Source organism: Cnephaeus nilssonii, assembly GCF_951640355.1.
Source record: "Cnephaeus nilssonii genome assembly, chromosome: 13".
NCBI lineage: Eukaryota > Metazoa > Chordata > Mammalia > Chiroptera > Vespertilionidae > Cnephaeus > Cnephaeus nilssonii.
The window spans coordinates 33,267,035-33,291,717 of record NC_137084.1 but is presented as its reverse complement, the minus strand read 5'-3'; the positions used below and the strand labels follow the sequence as shown (position 1 = coordinate 33,291,717).

The 24,683-nt window shown below is 41.8% G+C and overlaps 1 protein-coding gene across 2 annotated transcripts in view; it reads right to left on the bottom strand.

The window, feature by feature from the left end:
- The window catches only part of RRAS2 (RAS related 2), a 76,654-nt gene that overhangs the window by 15,991 nt on the left and 35,980 nt on the right, over window positions 1-24,683 (bottom strand). For both annotated transcript variants that reach the window (XM_079789474.1, XM_079789475.1), the window contains exon 2: window positions 1,448-1,535. In XM_079789474.1, coding sequence (XP_079645600.1) covers window positions 1,448-1,535 — 88 coding nt within the window. The remainder of the gene's footprint in view (window positions 1-1,447; window positions 1,536-24,683) is intronic.

The window sequence follows — 24,683 nt, the reverse complement described above, 5'->3', positions numbered from 1 at the left end:
AAACGGCCTCCCACAAAGGCAGGTCCAATTAATATGAGTCCTTCAGAGCATGTCATACTTAGTGTGATAAAGAAATGGAATCCTTCTCCTCTTCGTACTTTATTCTCAATACGAAAGACAAATATATTCTAATGGCAGCCAGTTTCAGAATTACCTTCATCAGCACAGGTTGATTTTGTAGTTAGAATATATTAGCATACCAATTATACAAGGTTAAAAATATCAAATACATCTAGGCATTTGGAGTCAGATAACCTCTGAATTCATTTGAATGTTTATCTCCTCCATGGAAAGAACTGGAAAAGACACCTATAAATTCAAAAGGAAACTCTGCTTTACACCCCAAATACCCCAAATACCATACTTCAAGTGCAGGTGCCAATGCTTTTCTCCAGCTCTGTGAAAGGACTGTACTAGTCAAAGGGACAGGGCTTTCTTTTGTGCAGAGGTGAAGTGTTAGCCAAGCAAAAAACAGTATTTGCTAAAGCCTTTGTGCTATAAATTCTAAGCAAGTTAACAATTACTGAAGCTCTTCTTTATTTACTTCACCTAGTTTAAGCTTCACCAAAAGGCAGTACAAGAAAAAGAAAATCCTTGGATGTTCTAAATTAAAATTACAGCAGCCAGAGAGAGAGAGACAGACATCTGCTAATAGCTGTGGACCAGGACTGACAAACGACTGCTCATATTCCCGTGTATCTGCTGGGATTTAGGGTTAATTTCCAGGTGGCTATTTCCACGATTATCCAAAAGAGAGAACAGCTGTGTGCCACAGAATGCCAGGAGCCCCCACTTCTTATTTACACATGAATTTTTTAATCTGCTGTCCACCGCTAATCCACGGGAGCTGACGCCTCTTCCATGGACTCTTTGGGCCTATCCCAGAACTAGCCCGCTTCACTTTCTCCCATCCCCTTGGTCTATAGGCAATGGAAATCCTTTTCAGAATGACTTACATCCTTCTCCCCCACACGTAATGTATTAACCGCTTGCAAAACTCTGGATGATGTGCTATCTTTCCCCGCCAGCCATGCTGTTGGTAGCGTAGGCTCCATGCCCCAAGACTGGCCTTTTTTTTTTCTCTCTTTTCTAGCAATGGCCTAATAAAGCCTTTTTAGGCCATGGAAGCTAAAATTTTTTTACTAAAACTAGGAAGAGCTGAAACCTCACATGTTTTTCCCAAATAGCCCAATAAACACAACTTCAAGTTATAATGCTATAGGACTAGTTTCCCCAGAACAAGATCAATCCAGGTGCTGTTTTACCTTACATTTACTGAGGAATATTTAAATTACCCAATGTGCAGATTTATCAATTAAAACTTAAAAAAGACAGGCTTATGTGTAAGATTATCTAATATTTCTATTGTATTTAACCTAGAAAAACATCAGAGCTTAGTTTTTAAAAATAGGATATGTGAACTATCAAGTAAAGGAAGATTACTTACTATCTAGCCGGGCCGCTCTGTCATCTATCACGCACTGCTTTGTGTAGGAATCCTCGATGGTTGGATCATAATCCGTCACAAAATAGGACTGTAAGAAAAATTACCTTGTTTTAAAATTCATGTCTGCCTAAGCAAGTACCAATGTAACTTTATCAAATCCCACATATCCAGAATTAATCAAAATATTTTCATTGTATTAAGGCTTATCTCTACTACGTCAATTCCCCATTAAACGAAGCAGCTTTCAAATGGAGAAAAAAAAATTAAGTATCTGGCCGAAACCGGTTTGGCTCAGTGGATAGAGCGTTGGCCTGCGGACTGAAAGGTCCCAGGTTCGATTCCGGTCAAGGGCATGTACATTGGTTGCGGGCACCTCCCCGGTAGGGGGTGTGCAGGAGGCAGCTGGTCGATGTTTCTCTCTCATCGATGTTTCTAGCTCTCTATCCCTCTCCCTTCCTCTCTGTGAAAAATCAATAAAATATATTTTTTTAAAAAAATTAAGTATCTGAATTTTCATATCTGAAATATGCAAGAAGACTATAAAACATCTGCAGGTTGGTTTCATAATTAACTTATATATACACCTAAGAATCTAGCTATCAAGAAAAACTAAGAAAACACAATAAATTAAAATTCAGGTCTATTTGCAACCTGATGGTAAGCAAAGAACAAAGTAATTTGAAACAAACAAAAAAAGAACAAAGTAGTTTGAAACAAACGGCAACAACAAAGAGAGAGGCCTGGAAGATTGCAGGTCCCGCTTCTTTTCTCATGCCTTGTCTTTGTCTTTTCACCAGCCTTGTATCCTAATATATAAAAACCCTGGGTTGTAATTGCTTCCGCTGCAGGCGCGGTGCTCCAGCACGGACTGCTGAGGGGGCTGCAAATCAGGGCCAGAGAGAGGCCTGAAGAGAGAAGCAGGGACTGATCTGTTGCCTCTGTGGTAGCTTTTGATCAGTACTTACTTGCCTCTCTCTTTCTCTCCCAGTCCGGCCAGCAGTCAGGCCTCCATTTCTCTGCAGGCCTCCAGTGGGGCTGCTAATCAGCCCCACCTTTCTGATCAGGCCCCGTTGATAGGCCCAGAGACGCTGACTGGCATAGGAACTGACCAATCAAAACAGAATCTGGGTGCTATGAGGAGCGAATGGCTGCCTAGGAGGTGGAGCTTTTGACATTGATTGACATAGGAACCGACAAATCAGAACCAAGTGTGGGTGCTGTGAAGAACCAATGGTTGCCTAGGAGGTGGAGCTTTTGACGTTGATTGGCATAGGAATTGACCAATCAGAACCAAATCTGGATGCTGTAAAGAACCAATGGCTGTCTAGGAGGCGGAGCTTTTGACATTGACTGGCATAGGAACCAACCAATCAGAACCAAATGTGGGTGCTGTGAAGAACCAATGGCTATCTAAGAGGCGGAGCTCTTGACGCTGACTGGCATAGGAACCAACCAATCAGAACCAAATGTGGGTGCTGTGAAAAACCAAAAGCTGTCTAGGAGGTGGAGCTTCTGACTGACTGGCATAGAAACCGACCAATCAGAACCAAATCTGGTTGCTGTGAGGAGCCAATGGCTGTCTAGGAGGCAGAGTTTGTTGTTTTTTTTTAATATATATTTTATTGATTTTTACAGAGAGGAAGGGAGAGGGATAGAGAGTTAGAAGCATCGATCAGCTGCCTCCTGCACACCCACTACTGGGGATGTGCCCAAAACCAAGGTACATGCCCTTGACTGGAATCGAACTTGGGAGCCTTCAGTCTGCAAGCCAACGCTCTATCCACTGAGCCAAACCGGTAAAGGCGAGGCAGAACTTTTGACGCTGACTGGCATAGAATCCAACTGATCAGAACCAAATTGGCTAGCAGAGGAGGGCCGTTGGGGGCAATATCAGGCCTGCAGGGGAGGGCAGATGGGGGCGAGATCAGGCCAGCAGGGGAGAGGCCTTGGGGGCAAGATAAGGCCAGCAGGGGAGGGCAGTTGGGGATGATCAGGCAGGCAGAGGCAGTTGGGGGTGAGATCAGGCTGGCAAGGGAGGGCAGTTGGGGGCAACCAGGCTGGCAGGGGAGGCAGTTGGGGGCGAGATCAGGACGGCAGGAGAGGGCAGTTAGGGGTAATCAGGCAGGCAGAGAGGTTAGGGGAGATCAGGCAGGCAGGCAGAGGGGTTAGGGGCAATCAGGCATGGAGGCAGAGGCAGTTAGGAGCGATCAGGCAGGCAGGTAGGTGAGCAGTTAGGAGCCAGCGGTCCCAGATTGCGAAAGGGATGTCCGACTGCCGGTTTAGGCCCGATCCCCAGCAGTCGGACATCCCCCCCACCCAAGCAATCCCCAATTGGAGAGGGTGCAGGCTGGGCTGAGGGGAACCCCCCCCTCCCCACCCTGTGCACAAATTTCATGCACCGGGCCACTAGTATTATCATAAGAAACATGACTTCAGGATTCTTTCATTTATAAGGATCTCAACTTATTCTTTTACCAATATTCTTGTTGTTATCTTAATTTCAATTTCCCTCTTCCGTTAGCAAAGCCTCCCAATTGTTATCCTCTGAAATCATCACCAGCAGAAAGCACAGTTCAGGTAGCACTCAGAAGGGAAGCATCTTAGTGAACCAATTAAGTGTCTGTATTATATTTCACAGTTTTTTAAAAAATGTTTTTAACAAGGAAACAACAGCAACCACAAGAATCTGAGAGAGACTTAGTTCCCCATTCTTACAGAAGAGCACTAACTAGGACACTGACATCACCCTGTTCTGCTATCTCCTTCACTCCCCTCCCACTGGCTCATTTCAAAATCTGAGGGAATGACTTGGAAGAAGGCAGTTTAATGCTAAGAACCAATGCCAGTGGTGTTCAGCCATTGTTCAGGCAAAGGTTCTTGGCAGCAGGACCTGCTTGGCTCCAGGGACACCACATTCTTAAGTGACAGCCCTGGGCATGGTGACCTATGCAAACTCCAAAAAGCTACGCAGACACAGGCACTCTGCACAGGATAGTAAAGAAACCCCTGGTTTGAGGAGAGGGGGGTAGAAAGGGTGAGAACAATGATCTGCTTGCTACCATGACTTTACATATTTATTTCGTTTTTGAGGGATACTTTCCACAGTTATATTTTAGGATTAACTTTAATCATAGAATTCAGTATACATAACCTCCCCATTTGATGGTTTCACTTAAATGCATAATTTATTAAACAAAATCTGTAAAAGAAACATTTACCAACAGGAGCAGCTTGGAGTAGAAAGCCATTTCCATCACTACCCCATTCCCCATTTAAAATAAACAGATATTAAAAACAATCCTGAACTCACTTCTTGGCACCCACACCTCTTCAGAAAGTAAATACAACTGGCAACAATCTTCTTTGTACCGACTACTCTAAACAACTTAAAACTGCAGTCTTTCGCCAAGCAAGTTGGATAAAGCACGCTGTTTATATATTTTTAAGATTAGTTTCCTGAAACATGTTTCTCCACAGCAATCTGATACCTCTTGCCATGCTTTCATCTCATAAACCTGAATTTCACTGAGTATTCCCAGTTTATGCCTAAATGTGCTAAAATGTGCCCACTGTCCTTCCCACTTTGTCTGAAAACATAATGAACAAATATTAACTACTAGAGGCCCGGTGCACGACATTCGTGCACTTGGGGGGGGGGTTCCCCTCAGCCCAGCCTGCACCTTCTTACAGTCTGAGACCCCTCTGGGGATGCCTGCCTGCCAGCAGTGAAACGACCGGTCGCTATGATGCGCACTGACCACCAGGGGGCAGACGCTGAACGGGCCTAAGCCGGCAGGCGGACATCCCCCAGGGGTCCTTAGCACTGCTGCAGAAACAGGAGAGGTTCCCACCACTGCCGCTATGCTGGTCAGCCATGAGCCCAGCTTCTGGCTAAGCAGCACTCCCCCTGTGGGAGCGCACTGACCACCAGGGGGCAGCTCCTGCGTTGAGCATCTGCCCCCTGGTGGTCAGTGCACATCATAGCAACCAGTCATTCCACTCTTTAGTCTATTTGCATGTTAGCCTTTTATTACATAGGATACTTTTCAAATGTCCAGGTCATGCATAACAGCTAGAGTTCTTTCAATGCGATGGGTTCTTTTTGCATTGTGAAACCAAATTAAAACATTAACACTTATAGGAGACTTGTAGTTTAAGCAACTTTGAGGGCCATTAAAATAAATGTAGTGGCTGTGGAATTTTCATGTTTTCTTTGGATGTCTTAGTTCTTGAAACAATCTTAATGTTGTAAAAAGTTTGCCACTTTACTAACACTGGCAAGCACTTATTCCATTCATATTAATTTTTAAGACAAATTAATTTTGGAATTTCTGGATATTTAGGTCCACATTTCATCTACATTGTGTCCTGTTTTCAAAAGTTGTCTGTAGAGCCCATCGTCTTCTTACTATATGTAGATTTTAAAGAGTCATCCTTACTGAAAAGCATCTTCTTGCCTCATGGAACACTGTTAGGTCAAGGTCTCAAGATCTAGGCAAGACAGAGCTTTGGATATAAATACTGTTTCCTTTCCTTGCTGCAAGTAAATCAAACTACCTTGTGACAACTATGCCTCATTCTTGAATAAAGCACCCCAAGTGGCGAGCCCCTTGAGTTCAGTAACAACATCACTCTGGACATGGCTGTCACAAAATCAAAGACCCTCTTTCCCTTTCATAATTCTAATAAGCCACAGCTCAGACTAGGCCTAAAATGGGCATTCATCATGTGCAGGTAACAAACATAATCATCACCTCCCACCATAAAGACATAACATTTTTGTTGTTTAAACGTGGGTACCAGATATTTGATCACCAACAAGAAATCAGGCTCTGGTGAGGGCCAGTCCTGGATTGAAGTCTAACTCTATTTGCTAGCTGTGGAACCTGAGGCAAATGACTTTACCTTTCTAACCTTTAGCATCTATAAAATTGGGAAGCAACAAAACCTGGTGGAATAGGTAAAATGAAGTAATGCATATAAAGTGCCAAGGAATGCTGATGGTTTATAAACATTAACCATAACAATCATTGTATTATTTTTGTCACATGGTTAGACGGTATGAACTACTGTTTTTATTCCAGTCTAAAGACTTGCTAATCCCAGGAACAGCTGTAATAATTCCAACCCTAGTTATACCACAAACCAACCATGGGACTTGGTATTCAAAATGTTGTGAATCAAAAATAAAAGCTACCCCCACCCCATCTGGGATTCTGGAAATATTTTCTGGATCTGAGCTGTAACTGCACAAATATATACTTATGCAAATATTCATCAAGCTGTACATTTAAGGTATGTGTACTTTTTTGCACGATACAAATTATACCTTTCTAAATTACATAAATTAATGGTTGGATTAAATGGTGCCTTTGTTGCTTCTATGATTCAGTACTTTGTTTACACAGTATGCAAAGCCTTCTAGTTTGATCTGTGCTGTTCACCATTCAGACTTATTTTTCACTACTTGAAATCCTTCAGCCAATTGCTCTTGCTCTCATTCATTTGCTCAACAATTATTTATGGAGCATCACAGGGACGAAGTCCCTACTTTCAGAGCCCACTGCTTTTTGCACAACATGCAGTAATTGTGCTGTGATTAGAGAAGAGGAGAATAAGGAGTGTTAAATGTATTGGCCAAAGAACAGAAACAGCATGAAATGCCAATACCATGCTTGTTCAGAAGGCAACAAAATATAAGGGGTTAATACTCCAGTGCCTAATGCACAGGAAGTATGTATACATTCACCTATAAACACAGAGCCCCTGCAATTTGCCGGAGAAGAAAACAGTCTGTCTACTGAAGTTGAAATGTTACCTACCACAGTCCAGAAAGGATATTCTGTAGCAGAAAGCAAGGAAAACCCAAGTACGGTATTGCACTGTGGAAGACAGTAGAGGTTCAGGCAAGGGCAGGAAACAATTGGACTAAAGAGTTCAGAAGAACACAGTGAAGGGGAAGAAAGGAGGGGGGAGGGAGGAAATATGTGTTTTCTTGGTATCACAGGAAAGGATGCATGGAGAAGGATCCTAGCCAGAAAGAAAGGGAATGCTCCTTCCAAAGGGCAGGATGCCTTCCAGGTTGTAAGAAGGGCAAATGGACCTAAGTCTCTTCAAGGATGTTAGGAGGTGAGGAACAAAGTGAGGATCAGGGGAGCTAGCCCATTCAGACAGGAGTTCTATTTCCCCTGATAAAATCTGGGGCAGCCCTAAGTGTTAATGCTGTGATAGCAGGAACATTCGATTATATGCCACTAGATTGCTTGGCCAACTCACTATCTTCCCATTCAAAGAAGCTGCCTTAGGGAAGAAAAGAAGGGGGAAGGGAAGGAATGAGAATGATACTTCTGCATTCAGTGGGCAAGAGGGACAACCCACTTTCTCCTGCCGCCAAGCTACTGATGAGAGAGTAGTTCCCAACCACTGCCACAGAGCGGTGCCTAGTCTATGTACTGGGACAGGTAGTTAGAGACTGGGAACTCAGTAAAGCCACCACACTGGTTAAGTTTACTACCCTTGTATTTAAAAAGGACAGAAGGCGCCCTAGCTGGCTCAGTGGATAGAGCGTCAGCCTGCAAACTGAAGGCTCCCAGGTTCGATTCCAGCCAAGGGCACGTGCCTGGGTTGCAGGCTCGATCCCCAGTAGGGGACATGCAGGAGGCGGCCGACCAATGATTCTCTCTCATCACTGATGTTTCTCTCTCATCACTGTTTCTCTCTCATCACTGTTTCTCTCTCATCACTGATGTTTCTCTCTCTCTCTCTCTCTCCCCTTTTCCCTTCCTCTCTGAAGTCAATAAATAAATATATTTTAAAAAATAAATAAAATAAAAAGGATAAAAGGCTAGACCTACCAGGCCACTGATGAGTTTAAAGAAATGACAGAGCATTTCTGAGCACACCACCATTCTCAGGAAAGTCCTGGAGTCCTCTAGAAACATGGGGTGCAGAGAGGGGAGGGGAAAAGGAGAGAGCAGGGGGAGGAAAGAGTTGAAACCATATAGAAAAGCATTGATAACTACCGAATCTGGGTAATGTGTATATGAGAGTATTGTACTATTCTCTCTACTTTTGCATATATTTGCCAATTTTCATATGAAGTTTATTTTTTTAATCTGGTGGCAGCACCTAAGTACTATAGAAAGGGTCAAATCAAGGGACGAAAGGATGCTTTTCAACTGAGCTTTCACCTCATTGTATTCAAAACCAAATTGCCTAGAAGCCTAAATTTTTTTTCTTGGTCAGAATATTTTCCAGTTCTCTTTAATTTTTTACTTTTACCATCCATCCTTTCCCCCACTCCAACAATATAAACTCCAGGGGGCACAGATTTCTGTCAGAGGTAACGTGACTTCCCTAGCACTTAAAACAGCAAATCACTGGCAGATCCAGCACTAAAATCAAAGTTTGCAGGCTCTTTGGCCAAAGCTCCTTCTGCTTCATTTATTCTGCCTTTCTAAAGTTAAATGACTTAAACTCATCTCCATTCCCTCCTCCATTACTTCCATTTAAAAAAAAAAAAAAAAGGAAGTATCTTGAATCACAAGAAGAGCAGTCATCCTTTATTTAGCATTTAACATGTGGTAAGCAGTTTACACCACTACATTTTATTATGTGATACATACAATATTTTCCTAATTAATTTTTACAACAAGGCTGTCTGTGGCTCCTTCAGAGAGCTGGAGTGGGAGAGCAGGAGGGGTTGAAAAGGCTGCACCTGAAACTTGATGTCCATGCTTCCTCATGAGGGCCTTGGGTTTCCTAGAAGAGTCCCTGTGTGGGACCCTCCCTGTGCATTCCCGGGACTTAAATGAGGCCTCGCTGTGTACACCTTTCACTCTCAGCCCTTGGGGTTTCGATGGGTACCTCTCCTGGTCTACATCATCTTCCAGGTGGCCATGCACAGCGCCCCTTTTCAGAAGGCTTTAAGCTGGTTCCATCCAGAAGCTCTGGAAAACACTGCTGTTTCTTGAAGTTCAGATGTCTTACTACAGGGTGGGGCAAGAGCAGGTTTACAGATTCTCATAGGGAAAGTAATGCAATAATCTATAGATATAAAAGCCTAAGCGACCGTTCAACCAGTAGCTATGATGCACACTGACCACAAGAGGGCAGACGCAGAACGCACAGGCATGGAAACATGGAACAGACCGATGAATCTCAGAGGGAAGAGGGAGGGGGAGGGCGGGAAGAGATTAACCAAAGATCTTATATTTCTCGGCCTGGCCTGTGGGAATCGGGCCAAAACCGGCAGTCTGAGATCCCCCGAGGGATCCCAGATTGCAAGAGGGCACAGGCCAGGCCGAGGGACCGCACTGGTGCACAAATCCATGCACCAGGTCTGTAGTTAATAAATAATAATACAAGAATAAATCTTTATGTGTTCACAACTGTAAACCTACTCTTGCCCCACCCTGCACAACCCTCTTTTTTTCCTCTCCGCTCTGCTATTGATTCACATTTGAATCCTCATTCTCCCCAAACAAGAGGATACATGTCAAGTTCTCAGAATAATTCTGTGAGTGCCTTCCCCATCATCTGGCTTCAATGAAGGGGATATAAGAAAAGCATCATCTCCTCTGCTATGTGCAATGGTGGGAAAGGACAAAAAGCACACCACATACTAACAGCTCTTTCCTAAAATTTTCATCTCAGACCCCTTAACTCTCCACACTTTTATTTCCTGGAGATAAGGTATGGGCTAAATGTGCAAAACAAATTTAGGGTCATATTCCACGCATGTTCTTGGAATATGAGGGTGACTTGGCAACTATTTCTTTATTCTCAGCCTTTGGGGCTTCAAGAGAAACTAAAAAAGGTTAGAGTTCTAGTGAAAATCCAGTTATATGCGTCCAAGTAGATTTGATGTATCCAAGGTCTATCTTATACTTCTTTTTTTTAAAATATATTTTATTGATTTTTTACAGAGAGGAAGGGAGACGGATAGAGAGTTAGAAACATCGATGAGAGAGAAACATCGATCAGCTGCCTCCTGCACACTCCCTACTGGGGATGTGCCTGCAACCAAGGTACATGCCCTTGACCAGAATCGAACCTGGGACCCTTCAATCCGTAGGCCGTGATACTCTATCCACTGAGCCAAACCGGTTAGGGCTATCTCATACTTCTTGGAACTTCCTTGCAAAGGAGTTAAGCAATGTACATTGTACCCAGACCCTCAAAATACTGACTGTTGGAAAACCCAATATTATAAAGCTCGCAACAGGGAGTTAAGGATTAATTTCCCAGAGCACAGGAAGGACCTGGTTAGCCATCAGTGGCCTCTATTTGCTAAAACAAGAGCAGCACAAATTCCTCTGGTAACACTCGAGAAGACTGCAGCAACCTCAGGCAGCTGGGAGCCAGAGCCCGGCTCTTCCTGGTGTCACTTCTTAACAGCAGCTGTCAAGTCACAGAGAACCTTTGTTCCCTGCAATACCCTCTCTTATTTTTATGTCAAATGTTTCCAATGTGCTTAATATTCCTTCACTCAAATACTTTTTTTTCCTGACTGAAATTAGTATTTCATTTAATCTAACATGTATAATTAATTACAGAGATCTCCATAATGTATCCTCCAGAACTCAAATGCAGAATAATAAAAGCTACACTAAGCCCAGTAATCCTTTTAGTTTCTTTTTAGCAAAACTCAGGCCTTCATGTGACTTCTGGGCAATCTCGGCGATATGTACACCTCATGTAGAAAGTATTTGGTTGCAAATCAATGGGCCTGGTATGCAGCAAGCAAAAGTACAGTACAAAGTCAACTTACCAACTAGTCCTGGTACAAAAGTTTGTTTCTAAGTCAGTTATTTGGTACTCATTTCCCCAGAGAATAATCTGTGTTTAGGTCCATAAGCCAGACCACAATAACTACCATTGAAATATGGTGCTGAGCCAGTATTAACCCTGAGTCCAAACCTCTGAAGCAGCGTCATTTGGCCCTAAAAAGAAATGGGAAGAGGACTTCATTTCCTTTCCCAGAGTACAGAGCCAGCCCTAAGCTACACTTATAAGGATGAAAAGCTTGTCTTTGGGGCATCCCTTGTGCACCCCAACCTCCTCATTATGTCCCAACTGTCCACGACATTCTTACTCGACCATTAGCCTATTGTGAAAACATTCAAGGTACAAAACCACTTACCTCTCTCCCCACTGTTCCACTCTCAAATTAAAACTAACAGTTCCCTCAAGAGAGCTGATCTCACCAGAGACCCAGGGTGGAAAATTATCAGTCCAAATTAGAGCACGCTGCAGTCTGAGAAAGCTCACCCCAGCCCTCCATGTGACACTTGCTATTCTAAAAAGCAACATTCAAAACCAAAATGAATCTTTAGTAACATTTTCAGCACAGGTAAGAAATGAAAAGAAACACTTCAGACTGTGAAGGGAAAATTATTCAGAGGACTCAACCACCATTTCATGTCGGCTCCCCAAAGGGAGCTTCAGGTTATTCTTCAAAGCTTTTGTTCTTTCAAAAGAAAAGAAGAAAAGAAAGGTTTGCCTCTTTCCCCTCCCTCCACAATACTACAAAAATTGTTAGTTCATAATACCAGCAGAGATATTTTGAAAACTGTCAACATGAGGAAACAGAACCTGCCATGGCTGCAGCCACTATTCCTATATATAGCCATTTGTAGGTAAGAAAATACATCACTGCATATTCATCCTTCGGAGTTGGTATTTAGAAACCAGTAAGCAACAATAAGCCAGTGGTCTCTATCATGCAGCATGAAGTTTATTTTCCTTGCCTGACCTTAATAGTTATTAGTTTGCTTTCATCTCCCAATTATTAGTCTTATTACAACATGTAACACAAAGCCTATATGTTTTAAGAATAAGAAAACAATTTTTTCAAAGCATAATGATAATTGGCACAGAGTAATATATAAACAGAGTCTATGTTTGATATGTAGATATTCAATAAACATCTCAAGCCGTTCCCATGGGAAATTTGAGTAAATCCCATGACATTCCTTTTTTCACACCAAGGCACAAGTCTTTTTTGTGTTGTGTCTTTCGGCTCTTGCCTTGACGTGAACTTTGCACTCCTAGGGAATTTCCACATCCAACCCATCCTTTCCATCCGGTACCATTACCTTAGTTAAGTTAGCCTTCCTTACCTCCACCTCACGTGGACCACAGATGCTTCAACAATATAATGCTGGCCTCTGCGGGACCCTTTAGATGAAAACATGGACCCTGACCTCTATGGGTACACAACGTCCAGGCTTAACCTGGGTCCTATCTGTGTATCCTTCCTCTCCATATCAGGGTGCTTCCCCACACTGGAGTCCCCTAGGTCCTCTCTGCAGGCTCAGCCCAACCACACAGACCTCAGGGCCAATACCTACTTCAGGCAGGAAGCAATTTCAATCATTACAAGCCAAAATTCAGAGCCTCACCATTGTTAGCTTTGTTATTCGTCTGACCTTGGCAATGCTGATAACTGCTTCTATTTTATTCCCAAACCTCAATATCACCACTTCTCCTCCCTCTTCTCAAGGATTTTTCCAATCAACAGGTGTTCCAGCTCTTATAATTTGGTTTCTTCGACTCTGAACCCTTATGCTGATAATCTACAAACACAGGTCATTCCTAGAACCAGGGCCTCATTGTTTTTGTTTGTATGTTCATTCGTGTTGTAACATGTATCAGTATTTCAATTCTCATTCCTTTCTATGAGATGCTACCATATGGATATACCATACTATATTTATCCATTCACTGGGTGATGGACATTTGAGGGTGGTTTTTGTGTTTTGTTCTGTTTTCATTTTGGCTATTAACAGTGCTGTTATGAAGATTCATGTACACCCCTTTGTGTAAGCATGTTTTCATTTTCTTTGGATATATACCTAGAAGTGGAATTGCTGGATCACATGGTAAGACCATGTTTAGCTTTCTGGGGAACTTCCAGAGTTTTCCAAAGGGCTGTACCATTTTACATCCCCATCAGCAGTGTTTGAGGATTTCTCACTACCCTCACCAAAACTTGTTACTAATATCTGTCTTTTTTACCCTAGCCATCCTACTGAGTGTAAAGTAATATCTCTTTGCAGTTTTGATTGGCATTTCCCTAATGGGTTGTTGGTCATCTTTTCACATGCTTATTGGCCATTTTACACCTTCTTTGGAGAAATGTCTGTTCAAATCTTTGCCCACTTTCAAGTTGGGTTGTCTTTTTATTGTTGAGTGTGAGAATTCTTCATATATCCTATATACAAATCCCTTCAGATACATGATTTGCAAATATCTTCTCCACAGTCATTATTTTAAAGTTTTCCTGACACAAGTTAGTACACAGTTCCTAAATCTCAGCCCTGAGCCAAAGTCCTATTGCCCACAAACAATCTGCCATAATTCCATCTTCCATATACTCAAATTTGTGGGTAACGTTTGTTCCTGTACTTCACCAAGCAGTTGTACTATCCACCCACTATGTGGTGGATCTGCTATTCTGACCACTTGCCTAAAACAAAACACCACTGTTATACCCACTCCTCTAATATCCATTCACCCCCTACCTCAACCCTGAACTTTCCCCATCACACTTCACTCCTCCACCCATATCATGCCCTAGCACAGTTCACTTGTGCCAGTATGTGGAATCACCCTACTTAATCAAATCTAAAAAATGCCATCAATTGTCAGACCACTATTATTTTATGTGCCAAGAAAGAAAAAAAGCCAAAACAATTAGGACTTGTCTTCGATTCTGAAGCATTTCAATGTCAGAGATACTAAAATGTAGGGGGGGAATGTGTTTCTTAGAATCAATGATGTACAGTAGTTCTAAACAATTCACTTTGTCAGGATGGTATTACTATTCCTATTTTACAATGAGATTATTGAAGCTCAGTGTTTAAATGACCTACCAAAGGTCAAAAGTCAGTAGACTGGTGGAACTGGAATCCAAATTCAAGTCTGACTCCAAAACAATACTGCTTCCATTATACTTTCTTTAACCTTCCATTCTATATAATAAAGAGGTAATATGCAAATTGACCCTCACAAGATGGTAACGCCATCACAAGATGGCTGCGCCCACAGCGGAGGCAGGATTCCCGTAACACAAAATGGCTGCACCCACAGTGGAGGCGGGGTTTCTGTAATGAGCTGTAACGAGCGATCAGCAGAGACCTGAGGCTGCGTGGCGCCGGGCCGGGGCAGAGGGCCTGAGACCGTGTCCCCCACATGGCGGGGCTTGACAGAGGACCTCAGGCCGCACCCCCTGCCCAGCGGGGCTTGACAGGGGACCTCAGGCCGTGCCCCCACCTGGCAGAGCTTGACAAGGGACCTCAAGGCGCCCCCCCCTCCCCGGTGCCAGGGGACCTCAGGCCATGCCCCCGGCCGCGGAGCCGGGCCGGGGGACCTGAGGCTGCGCCCCCCCACCCGGCGGGACTTGATGGGGGTGGGGCCGGCCAGATCCAATAGGGGTGGCGCCGGCCAGGTCTCGTGAAATTTTGAGGTGTGCGTGGGTGGGCAGAGACTTGACTCTGGGTCCCGCGGCGTGCCCCAGACTCTGACAGGAGGAAGATTTTCATACACACTTTACTAATTTTCTTTCATCTCTGCCACTTCTATTATAAAGGGCAAACAGCAATATTAAAATATTTCCTCTAATTCCCTTTTAATGTGGACAAATTTCATGCACCGGGCCACTAGTATTAACATAAAAGCATATAGCATACACCAGTTTAAAAGAAAAATCCTGTTACTCTTAAAATAAGTTATTTTTTAAATTATAAAACTGCCACTGCTAAATAAAAAGACAAAAGCAATTTCATTCAAAGTGAAAACACTCCATTTCTACATTATGAATAAAGGTCTACCCTGGCCAGTGTGGCTCAATTGGTTGGGCATCATCCCACGCACCAAAAGGTTTCAGTTCAATTCCAGTCAAGGCACATGCTGGAGTTGCGGGCTCAATCCCTAGTGGGGATCATGCAAGAGGAAGCTGATCAATGTTTCACTCTCCTGTCGATGTCTCTCTCTCTCTCCCTCTCCCTCTCCCTCTGACTTCCATTCAGAAAATAAGTGGAAAGGAGAAAATAAATAAATAAAGGTCTAAGCATGGCATTATAAAAATATGTACAGAAATATTCTCTTTAACCTAACAATTTTATTTCTAGAAATTTATCCTACCAATACATCTGTGCCTATAAGAAATGACATGTGTAATTCATTATGCAACTGTTTTTAATTTAAAAGACTGGAAACAATGTTAACTGTCCTTCAGTAAATGAGTGGTTAAATTATGAAACATTCATTCAATATGAATGAAGCCATTAAAAAAAAAAAAAGACTTCCTGTACTAACAGAGTAATCTACAAGATACGTTGTTAAATAAATACACACAGTTTACGTATTTCCTTTATGTGTATAAAATATCTCTGGAAAGACATACAAGAAACTAACCTTAATTACCTGTGGAAAGAACTGGGTTGCTGGGAGACCTGAGTGGGAGGAAAATATTTTTGTAGGTTTTGAAAGCTGAAACATGTGAATGAAAGAGGGAACCGAGGGGAAAGACCTACACAGATTAAATATAAACTCTTTAGTAATAAAAGCAGAGAACAGCATGAGGAAATGTAGGTTCTAGTCCCAGCTCTACAACTGAGTGCTCCTAGGTGAGTCACCCTCTTTCTTGGCTTTGGCTGTACAGAGGAATTTTCTCCTATGAACCCTGAAAGGAAATAAAACATACTCAAGAACTAAAAAGGGGCTCCTGGTGGCCATCTGGACTCAAATAATTTAAAAAAAAAAAAAAAAAAAAAAAGCAGAACCTAGCAGCCATTTCTGCACAGTGGCCTCCAACACAAACTGCACTTCACAGAGGATGCCTCTGTGCTGAACTGCCTGCCTTTGGACTGCTAGGCTACCTGGCTCAATGCTGCTGTTCTGCCTGCCTGCACTGTTTCTGCCACCTGAGCCAGCCCTTATAAAGGAGTTCCAGGAGTCCTATTACAACCAATAGGACTGAAGTTTTCTGCACACTCTGACCAATCAGAGCGGCTCTAAGCTGCCCAATCAGGGACCAGGGGCAGGACTTCTGTTGCTATAAGCCAGCTCCTTTTGGCATTTGAATTGGTGCCCACTACCATCTTTAAGATCTCTTAAAAGACTCTACCTCTCTAATTTTATTGTGACATATTTAGCTCCTACAGTGTGTCAAACATAATGTGTAGGCACTCGCAAGAATTTCTTTAAGTTTGTGGTATAAAGAAAAGAATATCAGATTTTAAGACAGGAAGGGTTGATGAAAGCCCTAGCTCCTACTTCCTAGCTATAAAATTTGCATCAAATCACATCACTGATATCAAGTTCTATTACCTGTAAAGTTGAGTTGGTAGCCACTTTCACAAGTTTGTCACAAGGAGCAAATAAGATACATGAAAATTTTCTGAAATTTTTACAGCATCATATAAAATGTAAATTATTAATATACGTAGATTCCCCTTCAAGTATTATGAAGTGTAAGAAAAAGCATGGATTTTGGAGTCAGTCAAACCTGGATATCTCACTTAAATATCTTAACCTCTTAAATATCAATTTCCTGACCTATAAGATGGCCATAATGATTCTTATTTACAGCCTATTGTGAAGATTAAGTGACAGTGTAAAATAAAGTACCCAGTACACAGTTTAGCTCAAAATGGGCATTTGCAAATTGGTTCCCTTCCTTTCCAAACTTAGAAACAAAGGCTGCCCCATAAGCAGGTAGCTGACCAACTCACTTCCAGCTGTAACTTTTGCTTCCCCGAGCCTGGATACTCCCTTTTCCGTTTTCTTTCCCTCTATACACTGCTACCTATGAATATCCTAGACCCCATTTTCACTTCTCACCTCTTCTGGAGCAGTGATGGTCCGTAGAAGCAAAACTAGAAGTAAAGGAAATAGCCCACATTCTTCCACATGAATCTCCTTCCTTAGGTTCACTCACTAACCCACTCAACCTATAAATGCTAACTGAGCACCTATGTTGAGTCAGGAGCTGAGGATGGAATCCCACCTCTCACTGGGCTTGCGGTTTTTTGGAGGACTGACCATCAACAAATAAACATAATATATCAGAGGTGATGTGAACTCTGAAGAAAAATAAAGGGGGTTGTCAGCACAGGAGCTAGAGGGAAAGATATGGCAAACAATGGCCACGGAAGGCTCCACTGACAATGTGGCACTTGAGGAGAGAATCCAAGGTCAACTGAGGGAGAGAGCCATGTTGTTATGTAAAGGAAGATCATTCTGGGCAAAGTGAACATGAAGTTAAAGACAGCAAGGTAAAAGTGTGGGTGACACACTGAGGAACGGCAAGGAGGCCAGTGCAGCCACAACAGAACAAGCAGTAAAATGTTATCAGGGAGGCAGGCAGAGGGCCTTATAGGCCATGGAAGGACTTTGGATAATAGGAAATGAAAACCACTAGAGTTTAATATTCTAATCTTCTACATTGGCTGCTGCTTTCCTTTCCCAGTCTTGCCATGCGATGGACAGAAAGGGTTCTCATACTTCCTTTCACAGAGATTAGCCAAGATCCTTCCCACAGAGGCAATCAAAGCGATATATATATACACATTGCTCACCACTGCTTTCAATCCCCCTTAAGATATTGTGGCAAGAGATTTCCACTGATTCAAGGAGGAAAAAAATTAAAATATTTTAAACTGTACTTAGGAAAATGTAGGTCAATTATACTTAAAATTATTTCAATAATACATTTTGAAATGTGCTTGTTTTGTAAGAATGTAAGTATAAATTAAGGAAATTAACACTGTTAACTACCAAAGTTACATATACACATAATGCACACACACATCAAGCTGTTCAGGCAGCTTTGTTCGTTATTGTGAAAAACTACTAATAACCTAAATGTCCGTAACAGATAATGATTAAATGAATATGCTATATGCATAAAAGATTAGTAAACAACCATTGAAGAGATGAAATAAGTTTCTATGTATGGATTTCAAGAGTATCCGTGACATACAGGGTGGGGCAAAAGTAGGTTTATAGTTGTTTGTATGGAAAATACAATAATCCTATCTAAGAAAAAGGTAATATGCAAATTAACTGTCACTCCGTCACAAATATGTCGGTGCCCATAGCCACAATATGGCGGTGGCACCCAGTCTTCTCAGCCCCGCTGGAGTCTCCCAGTGCTGGGGGGGCAGCCGCTGAGAGTGGGCAGCGTGAGCGGCCTGACGGAATGCTTGCTTCATCACTGCGGCGACAAGGCAAGCATTCCACCCCAGCCGCGGAGGGCCTCTGGGCAGCGGGCACGGAGAGGCTGTGGGGGGAGGGGGGTGGACGCTTGCGTCATCGCCCCAGCAACGACGCAAGCGTTCCGCACCCGGCCGCGGAAGGGCAGAGGGCACGGAGCGGCCAGGCCCCGCAGAGAGCTACTGGCGCACGAGAGCTATGCGCGCAGGGCTACTAGTTACTAAATAATAATACAAGAATAAACTTTCACATACAACTATAAACCTCCTTTTGCCTCACCCTATATTAAGTTCATTCATTCAACAAATATATTTAAGTGCTTACTACTCAGGAGCTGGAATATAGTCCTGAATGAGAATAAAACTGACATAGTTCTAGCACTTCTGGACCTTATATTTTAGCAGAGGAGACAATACCTACACAAGCAGAATAAAGATAATAATGTTTGAAATAAGCACTACCAAAAACCCAAAACAGACCAATGTGGATGGAGAATGAGTGGAGGTAAGGGGCTTCTTGTTTTAGAAAATTACATTATTTAGAAAATACATTTATTTAGACCCATATTATAGTTATGGGTCTAAAACACAACTAAATTTTAAAAACAATCCAATTTTATTTAGCCTATATCACTGTTCTTTTATCCTAGTAACAATAAGAACTAAATTCCTCCTGACCTTCATCTCAAAATTGGAGAAAAGGAGAGAATGCTCTCACCAGAGCTTCTCTCCCAACCACATGCCAGAAGGCCAGGCCGGTACTTCTCAGAAAGTGGCTCTGTCTATTCACACCAAGGACCAACCTTCTTTCTTCTAATTATTTAACCTCATTTATCCACCCAGCAATTCTCAGTGGTTCCCATAAAATCCCTCCTTGTGGCATATAAATGAAAATCAGACACTAGATCACTGGATAAATTTAAACTCTTTCAAGTAGAGACAAACATGATTCATATCAAAGGGAACCATATAAACATTCATCTTAGAAAAATACCCATGTATGTAGGTTTAAAAATTCAACAACTAAGTGGCATATGTTCACAGAGTTTAAGACTTTGCTCACACCATTTAAAGTCACAAATTATAGCTTGTCTATATGAGTACAGACTAATTTCACAGTAAAAGAATGCCACATCAATTGCAAACCACATGAAGAGAAAGTAAACATGCAACTAAATTCTGAATCACATTTATATGCATATTGTCAGAGTCTATAACTATTATTCCATTTAGTAAAAGTACTTTTACAGTGCTCATTAGCAAATTCAGAAAGCAGTTTACTAACTTTAGTGGGTTGAACTGTGGCACCCAAAAAGATATGTCTAACTCTTAACCGCTGCTACCCACGAATTTGACCTTATTTAAAAAGAGGATCCTTGTGAATGCAGTTAATTTAAGGATCTCCAGATGAGATCATCCTGGACTTAAATCCAATGACTGTGTTATAAGAGAAAAGAGTGGTAGATTTGAGACACAGAGAAGACTGGAGGGGGGGGGTGGGGCGCGCGCATATGAAGCCGGAGGCAGGGATGGGAGTGAAAGCCAACGAATCAATGAATGCATGGGCTGCCAACAATCATCAGAAACTGAGAGACACATGGAACCGATTCTCCCTCAGAGCCTCCAGAGAGAACCAACCCTCTCAACAACTCGATTCCGGGGTTCTGGCCTCCAGAATTGTGGGAGAAAAAAATGCTGTTGTTTAAAGCTCTGAAGTTTGTGGTAATTTGTTACAGCAGACCTAGGAAATGAACATGCTCACCTATAAAATTTGAACTCCTCATTCTTCTAATTATTTTCCGCAGTTAATAAGCCCAAAAAGAGTGTATGACAAAACAGAATTTTTGTTCTTCTCACAAGCTATTGGAACTCAAATACTGACCAGTCTTCACAATACCAGCACTACAATTTATTGCAAAGGTAATTCATAGATACATGAAGTGAGTTTCATTCTTTGAACTAGAGAGATTCAGTTAGTCAACAAAACAAAAAGTAAAAAAGGGTAAATGGATTTAAATTGGTTCTAAGATTCTAGTAGTTTTTGGAAATAAGTCAAAATCATTATTTGTTTTAAAATATAACAAATCTCAAGGCTTTAACTGTTTAATAAGTTAATTTTATTTTTTAGGTTTTTTTTTCTTATCATAAAATAATACATCTCATCACAGAAAATAGAAAATTGTAAGAAAAATATTTTCAAGCCCACCTTTAAAAATATTTTTTTTATTGATTTCAGAGAGGAAGGGAAGAGGGAGAAAGTTAGAAACATCAATAATGAGAGAGAATCGTTGATCAGCTGCCTCCTGCACACCCCCTACAGGGCTCGAGCCCACAACCCAGGCATGTGCCCTGACCGAGAATCGAACTGTGACCTCCTGGTTCATAGGTCTCCCTCCACTCAACCACTAAGCCACATCAGCCAGGCTCAAGCTCACCTTTAAAATCAAAGCCTCTCTTCACAATTTAACTTAAAATGTAAAATTAGGCATGTATTTTCTACCCTTGGAGCTGAATAACCCTTTCTTAAATTGCTCAAATAAAGCCCATCATTAAAGGCCTCTGTTTACAATCAAGTTTATATATGGCAGTTACACAACCATAAAATTGAGAGTCTACAATGGAAATTATGATCTAATTTTAACATAAGCCTTATAATTGAAACACACAAATGGGAACTACAAGGAGAGGTTTATTGTCATGGGGGTTTCCAACAAGGTGCTTTCCCTTGATCATTTTGGGTCCTAAACTGTTCTGGTCTCTAATCATAATTTACATATCAACTAAGCCCTCAATTTTAGAAATATTTTTAAGTGCAGAAAAGCAACAGATGATGATCAAAATATTTTTTTTAAATTATTCAAGTTTTAGACTAATGATCTCCTACATTTCCCTTTCATTTTATGGTCTCAAAAAATAAGTATCAAATAGACAGAACAAGAATTAGGTAAAGAGGAACATCTAACAGCTAACAGCTGCCACATAATAAAGGTTGAAGCACTAAGAAATTTTAAAAACTTGAAAAATTTTGCCGAAACAAATCCCTAAATGTAGGCACATTTCTTCACGTTTTAAACAGTGATAGTTTGTTAAAAGCAAATATTTCACTAACTCCGGGTACATATTTACATTGTTCTGCCATTTAAACATTTATTCAAAATTGCATAGCATCTCTATTGCACATAATGACATCCTTTCAAAGAATACCATATGGGGAGGAGGTGGCACAGAAAGTAGTAACTTTACAGTGGAGAAACCAAACACTACCTCACTCAGATGATCAAGGTCAACATCCACAGTCATATCATGCTAGTTTTGTGCTCTTGATGTGATGTGATGAAAATGGCATTTGACCTCTGTGGTCTTCCTCCTAAAATCCATAATCCCAGTCCAGTCATGAGAAAAACAGACAGAGTCCAATAGAGGGGCATTCTACGAATACCTGACAAGTATTCCTTAAAACGGCCAGGGCCACCAAAAACAAGAAAGTCAGCCAAGAGGAGCCGAAGGAGACAGGACAACTAAATACAATGTGGTATCACGATGAGATCCCAGAACAGAAGAATATTAGGTAAACATTATGGAAACCTGGATAAGTAGGGACTTTAGTAAATAATAATGCACCAATACTATAGTTAATGGTTCATTAATTAGAACAAATGTACCATACAATGTCACATGTTAATAATAAGGAAACTGGGTACCAAGTATACGGAAACTGTTTTATCTATATATCTAAAACTCGCAACATAAAGTGTATTAAAACAATTTACATGCCCCGGCAGGGTGACTCAGATGGTTGGAGCATCGTCTTGTACATCAAGAAGATTGTGGATTCAATTCCCAGTCAGGACACATACCTAGGTTGCAAGTTCAATCCCCAGTCAGAGCATGTACTCCTGATGGATTTTTCTCTCTCACATCAATGTTTCTTTCTTTCTCTCTCTCTCTCCCCCTTCCTCTCTTTAAAAAAATCAATAAAAACATATCCTCAGGTGAGAATTAAACAAACAAAAGCAACTTACATGGCAGTCATTTCTAATTAAGGGGGTCTTAGATAAGACTTTTCTAAACACCCACCTGTAACTTAAGGAAAACAACTACAGCCACTAAGCAGTTTCTTCTAGCACTAAGATTACATCTAGATTCACAAGAATGATAATTATGGTACTCAGGAGCAAGATAAAGGGAGACTAGATCTTCTCTATCTTTTCAAGCAAACATTTGATTTATTGTGATAAGGTTGCGCAAACCCAGCCTCATAATCACAGAGCTATCTATAATAATAAAAGTGTAATATGCAAATTGACCGAATGGCCAAACAGCAGAATGACCATCTGGACGACCACCCTATGACACACACTGGCACCAGGTCAGCCAAGGCGGGTGCGATGCGATTGGTGGAGGGCCCACCATTGCCCCACAATTGCCCCGCAGAGGGAGGCCCAGGCCATCAGCCGGGGGGGGGGGGGGGGGGGGGCGATCCATGGGGAGGAGCTCTGTGATCACCCCAAAGAGGGAGGCCCAGGCCACACTCTGTGAGGTAATCAATCAGGGGGCTCCACAGAACCAGGGAACCGAGGGTGTGTGGCAATGGACACGGGCAGCACCAGGTAAGGCGGGTGCAGGCGGTGGGGGGTGGGGCCGCAAGGCAGCTGGGGCCACAAGGCCTACCCTTGCACGAATTTCATGCATCGGGCCTCTAGTCTGTGTATATATAAAAGGCTAATATGCTAAGTGTCCATCCAGGTAATGACGTCATATAGCAATGCCTGGCTTCCTCTCCCTAGCGACTAGCATCCTTGCAGTTTCTTCCGCCCATGAACACGATTTGCTTTATAGCCAAATGGAAACATTTTACACTTTAACCAAATGTCTGTGAAGAATTTTCCCATGCCTCATCTCATTTGATCCTCACAGAAGTCCTGGAGAAGGCTTGGTGGCATCCTATTTTCTTTTCGTCAGCCGGAAAACGGGAGATTTAGAAAGCTTAGAAACTTGACCCGACTGAAAAGAAGAAATGATGGACCTTGAAAATGACTTCAGGTTTTCTCACTGTGCATAGTATAGTCAAACACTGCTGCAGTTAAATGTTTTACCCTTTGTTCTCCCTTCGTGATCTACAATAATAATCTGCTTCATGTTGGTATTTACTGCTGTGTGGCTGACAATTACCTGAAAGAGAAGTTGAGGTGCTTCACTGGGCCGGAAAAAGGTCAGCTACACCAGAAAGCAGGTCTAATTAAGCAAGTTTATTCTACATATATAAAAGGCTTAAGTTGACTCATGCATCCTCAATACATATAAAGCTCTCGCTGGCACCAATTGCATGCATGTATTTCCATCTGTCACTGTCGATTATGAATTTGGTTGCCACTTTTATTACAGAGAAAGGGTGAATAGCGATATTAAAATATTTCTTCTAATTTCCTTTCAATATGCACACATTCATGCACCAGGCCACTAGTTTATAAATAAAATTGATAATTTTAAACTAATAAAAATAACAACGAATAGCAATTCAGAAGAAAATTCTTATAAAGCAGAAGCCTTGAGCAGATAGTCTGGCCTTTCTTCCATCACTATAGACTAAACACTATGTCCCTAAACACATTTACACCTGTTCCTCATTTACATAATGTAAGTGACTATGGCACAGTGCAATAACCAAAGGATGCTCAAAAACATAATAGCATATCATAAATGAGAATACAGCATTCCTCCCTTTCACTTCTCTGGCATCTGCTAAATGCAACAAATTCAGGTAAAGAAATGCTTTGTCTGTGAGGGGTGCATCAATCAAAAGAGAAAGAGAACCAATCAAAAGAGAAAGAGAGAAGGGGTACAAAGAAGGGGAAGTAAAAGTAGCATTTAACTACCTATCAGCATTTACCAAGCCCTGTTTTTCTATGCCTCACCCTGCAAAAGTGTCTTGATGAAACTCTCATTTCAACTTATACTTACTGAGATGATCCTAAAAACTGTTACACTGTAATTCAGCAAAAGCAGGGCTCTAA